Source organism: Cyprinodon variegatus, unplaced genomic scaffold (assembly GCF_000732505.1).
Source record: "Cyprinodon variegatus isolate N-32 unplaced genomic scaffold, C_variegatus-1.0 Scaffold1861, whole genome shotgun sequence".
Taxonomy (NCBI): domain Eukaryota; kingdom Metazoa; phylum Chordata; class Actinopteri; order Cyprinodontiformes; family Cyprinodontidae; genus Cyprinodon; species Cyprinodon variegatus.
Genome location: NW_015152314.1, coordinates 46,583 through 51,660, shown reverse-complemented (window position 1 = coordinate 51,660; position 5,078 = coordinate 46,583). Strand labels below are relative to the sequence as shown.

The following is a 5,078-nucleotide window of genomic DNA, read 5'->3' as shown; positions in this document are numbered from 1 at the left end:
ATCAGATGCAGGAGTTTAAATGTAACTGGGGTCAATTGTTTTTAAAAATGAAAACCTGCTTCCGATGTGTCGGTTTAGGCACGGCGCGGGCTTTCAGCGTCATGGTGACCGGCGGCGTGGACATTCACTGAGCCCCAGGGCATCTTAGGCTACAATGTAACTCACCACCATCAGTGCGTGATTGATTGAATGACTGAATGTAGTGTTTATAATAAAGGCCATGTAAGATTTATTATAACTGGGTAAATAAAAAAAAAAATACTTTAATTGCTCTAATCAAGGGCGGATACAATTAATCCGATAATTTCAATAATCGTCAACTATCTTAGTAATTGAACGACCCACTTAGAGCAGTAAGTATTTATTTTTTTTTTTTTTCCTTTTTTTTTTTTTTTATTCACTTCAACCATAAGTGTTCCTGTAAAACTTAATAAAAAAATAAAATTACGTAAAATGAAAAAGATACATATTTAGATATGTTTATTACATATTCTATATTTCAGATAAAAAAAAAATAAAAAATTTTGTCTGTCAATATGCTCTATCCTACGGAAGAGGATTAGGGCCACTGAAAAAAATAAATAAAAGTTAACTGATTTTTTAAAATTTTCTTTCAGTTTAATATGGGAAAGTCAGAATTCTGATTAAAAAATAGTCAGAATGCTGAAAAAAAAGTCAGAATTTTGAGGAAAAGAAAGTCAGAATTCTGATTAAAAAAAGTCAGAATTCTGATAAAAAAAAAGTCAGAATTTTGAAAAAAAAAAGTCAGAATTCTGAGGAAAAAAAAGTTAGAATTTTGAAAAAAAAAGTAAGAATTCTGTATTTTTTCCCATTTTAAACTGAAATAAAATGTAAAAATCAGTTAACTTTTTTTTTTTCAGTGGCCCTAATCCTCTTCCATACTATCCAGAGCTCCTCAAGTGAAAAAAGATTTAGTTTAATTGGTTTAATTCTGTAAAAGAATCTTCTCTAAAGAACCTTTCGATATCCGATTACTATTATAATTATTGAAATAATAAAATTAATCTACAGATGTTTAGTTGCAGCTCTAGTCTGAACTGTAGTTCAGTTTCTCCATGTCAGAACCTCGTCCAACACTTTAATGATTCTAATTGATGTGAATTTAAATGTTTTACTTTTACAGAAACTTATTTTTTCTGTTTGTGTTTTTATCTGTAGTATCTGTTTGAAAATGGCCGTGTGGAAAACATCTTCATGGATCGATTCTACTGCAAGTTCTCCTCAGATTTCACCAACATGCTGAAGAGTTTCAAACCCACCGTCACCCGCCGAGGTGAGCTGACCGTTAGCCGCTACAGTCACAGTTGGTAGGGAATCATCAGGGGGGGTTCCTCACCGTTCCCGTTTCCTCCACAGGATACATCCATTCCCGGGTGGAGGAGGAGTTCCTGTGGGGGTGCAAACAGCTGGGGGCGTACTCCCCCATCGTCCTCCTCAACACTCTGCTCTTCTTCTGCTGCAAGTACTTCGGCTTCACCACGGTGGAGCAGCACCGCCAGCTTTCCTTTGCACACGTCATGCGCTGCACCAAAACCAACCCGGACAACAGCAAGACCACCTTCCTGCGCTTCTACCCGCCCATTCCCATAAACGAAGCCGAGTCAGGTACATTTCACACCAGTAACAACCCGCTTGGTTCGGTTATGTTTACGAAAAGTGAGACTCGTTTATAAAAACCTGCAGCAGATTCAGGTGAAGGAAACATCCATGAATGACTGAATAAACAGGAAGATGGAGAAACCAGACAGAGTTTACATAAACAGAACAGCTGCAGTAGCAGCCATTCCCTTCAGAAGTCAAACGCCGGCCGAATGGCAGGAGATGATGCTTCTCTTTAGATCTTAATGTTCACAAATCATGACAGGAAGATTATTTTATTACAAAATAATAATAATAAGGAATTGAAGGGGACCAGCCAAGGAAAGTGGAGAAATTTTGAATGGCTACTACTGTACTTTTTTTACAGAAAACATTCATTGATTAGGAAAACAGGTTATTGATCAGGTGCTAAAGTTGTTGGCTTTTTTTTTTTTTTTTTAGCATAAGCTCCCGCAGAGAAAATTCTGCTGGAACATTCTCTACATTTTAATGAATAAAATGAAAGAAAGGCATCAGACAGTTTCATATTTATGGTTTCTAAATTCCATTCCATCCATTTTCCATTACGTTTATCCCTGCTGGGGTCATGAGGGATGCTGGTTTCTATCTCCAGCTGGCGAGAGGCGGGGTTCACCCTGGACAGGTCGTCAGTCCATCACAGCGTCTGTGCAACACACAGACACACAGAGACAAACAACCATTCACACACACACTAAGGAGATTGTAAAGAAGCCAATTAACCTAACAGTCATGTTTTTCGACTGTGGGAGGAAGGCGTAGTACCCGGAGAGAACCCACGCATGCTCAGGGAGAACTTGCAAACTCCATGCACAAGACCTCGGGCCGGGAATCGAACCAAGAACCTTCTTGCTTTAAGGCAGCAGTGCTACTGCTCCACTGAGCAGCCAAGGTTGCCGATAGCATCACAACTCTTAAAGTAAATTGATTAAAAAATTGTTTCTTCTCATGTTCCTCTTTTATCATTTTTACCAGAATTTTTTATTAAACTTTAACATCTTCTGTCTATAACTGAGCTCAGTTACCCGGAAGGAGCTCTGAGGAGAGTCTGGATCAGGAAGTCTGAGCGTCTTTGCTTAGGCTGCTGCCATCGTGACCCGGTCGCCGATAAAGGGGGAAACAATGGATGGATTGGAACTTCTAGCTTTAAGAATTGTTTTAAAATTTAAAAGACAAAGACCAAATGAGAAGTCGTTGAGTTTTAGTTGTGGGAAAGTGAGTCATCAGTGGATAATTTAGCCCCGCCTCCTCCCATCAGCTCACAGTAAAATGTTTTTCAGATCCAGACGCCGTTCCAGCGAAGAGACGCAAAGAAGAGGAGAGTAAGGAGGAAATCCTGGAGATGATGGAGAACACTGAGAACCCGCTCCGCTGCCCAGTTAGGCTTTACGAGTTTTACCTCTCCAAATGGTGAGTGGATGACAGCAGCACTGAAACTATGGATAGGATCGACTGATTATTGAAATAATCATCAATTAGTAATAAATCAATCAATGTTAGAGATCCTTAAAACCTGCCGTTCACCTGCTTACTACAGCTTTTTAGAAAAACTCTACAAATATTAACTCTAAACCTTCTTACACTTAACATTTAAAAAAAAAAAATTATTTATGCAACTTAATTTATACCTATGCATATTTTTGCTATTGATTAAAAATGTTTGGTAAAAGCTTTCTTTATTCTAAATGTTTATTTAGAAATGTAAATATCTGTGTTAACCGATTCAAAGGAATCCTCTGAAAACAAAAATAAAAGATCCAGTTCCCAAAACTCTAGAATATACTTGGAACCTGAAAGAACGCATGTTCATTAGGTCTACAAGTTCAAAGCCTTACTCCATTTTTCTCTATTCTTTTCCTTCTTTTAGCTCCGAGTCGGTCAAGCAGCGCACCAACATGTTCTACCTTCATCCTGAGCGTTGCTGCGTCCCTAACAGCCCCCTGTGGTTCTCCTCCACTCCTCTGGACGACGTCACCATGGAATCCATGCTGACCCGCATCCTCACCGTCAGAGAGCTGCATCTCAGGACCAAGAAAGACCAGCAGGCGGTTTCTGACCCCACCTTTCAACCCGAAGATGAAGAAGACTCTGACTGATGGGGAGAACCCAAGTGACCTTTTAGTGCTGGTTCAACCGCTGGTCTAAATGTAAATAAACTTCAACGTTCACTACAACTTGTTCTCGGTAATCCAGAAAAGCATTGAGCTGCAGAAAAATCCCATTTCCTAAACTCTGAGCAAGAGTTGCACATCTCCAAACGCACACCGTCTCTGCGGCCCTGAAAGATGCAGAGCTGCATAGTTTAAACCCTTCTCATTGATACGGTTTGTTTCCTTCCACGTGTTACGATTCCTAACATTTCAGCGAACGCAAGTCTTCTGTGTTTTATTTTTTTTGAAAGGTAAATGATGGATTTCCACACTAAAGATCTGGATTTATGCAAAAGAATTAAGTTCCCAGAACAATGACTGATCTTTTTCCACTTTATCCCCCCTAAATCAGAAATCCTGTGATTTTAAAGATGAATAAAAATGATCAAATATCTTTAAAGATAGTGATGCTTGTTGGTTTCCTGCTTGGTTTAGATAAACGTTTGCTCCAAAATACCCGATTCAAATGATCGGATTAACTCTGTTATTATTTTTACCTGATCACTTGTATAAAAAAATAAATCTAAAACATGCAGGATACTGAACTGCCTTCTCTGTTTGGGGAAAATACAATTCTGAGACCATTTTTAGCCCGTTTACACTAATATATGAATCAGATTTGAGGAAGGATTATATAAAGTATTTCATTATCCCAAACTGCATTGAGACTGTGATGATTAAGGGGGGCGGAGTCAAACAATGTTTGTTCTCCAAACGATTTGAATGTAGCTGCAGGAGTGAAGTTTGGGAAAGGAAGCTCAAATATTAACCCAAAACATGATATTTTGCCGTTTTTTGGTATGAGGTTTTGATATTTTGGGATATTGTCTAATCCTCAACGAGTCCTGGGGTCATGATGCTGGTGAACCGCAGCAATCTACGTGTATCTTGGTTATTCTAACCACCTGTCTTTAGATTATAGCTGTATGTTTTCTATTGTTTGTTCTCATTTTTAATAAAATATCATAAAAGAAAAAGTATTTACGAGTCTGAATCATCTGTAATAGTTGCACATGTGGAGACTTTCCACACATAGCAGGATGTCTGGGAAGAAAAGAGACATTTTTATGCAGCCACACATTAATTATCCCTTAAAATGTTGATCCTAAAAACTGCTACCAAAGTAAAGATTGCACAAAAGTACCGATTTTAGCCTCTGTGTAAAAATGTGGAAGCATATTCATCAAAGTCGCCATCCTGGTTCTAAAAGTAATTATTTCTATACTTAAGCATAAATAAAATTCTCAGCGACGTACTCCTGCAGGTTGGTGTCGATGAAAACCTTTTTAA

General features: G+C 38.4%; 1 protein-coding gene across 2 annotated transcripts in view; it reads left to right on the top strand.

Moving 5' to 3' along the window:
* The window catches only part of zmym4 (zinc finger, MYM-type 4), a 31,081-nt gene extending 26,325 nt beyond the window's left edge, over positions 1 to 4,756 (top strand). For both annotated transcript variants that reach the window (XM_015404803.1, XM_015404804.1), the window contains 4 exons: positions 1,180 to 1,294; positions 1,378 to 1,626; positions 2,919 to 3,048; positions 3,506 to 4,756. In XM_015404803.1, the coding sequence (XP_015260289.1) occupies positions 1,180 to 1,294; positions 1,378 to 1,626; positions 2,919 to 3,048; positions 3,506 to 3,734 (723 nt within the window). In that variant the 3' untranslated portion in view covers positions 3,735 to 4,756. The remainder of the gene's footprint in view (positions 1 to 1,179; positions 1,295 to 1,377; positions 1,627 to 2,918; positions 3,049 to 3,505) is intronic.
* Positions 4,757 to 5,078: the final 322 nt, after the last annotated feature.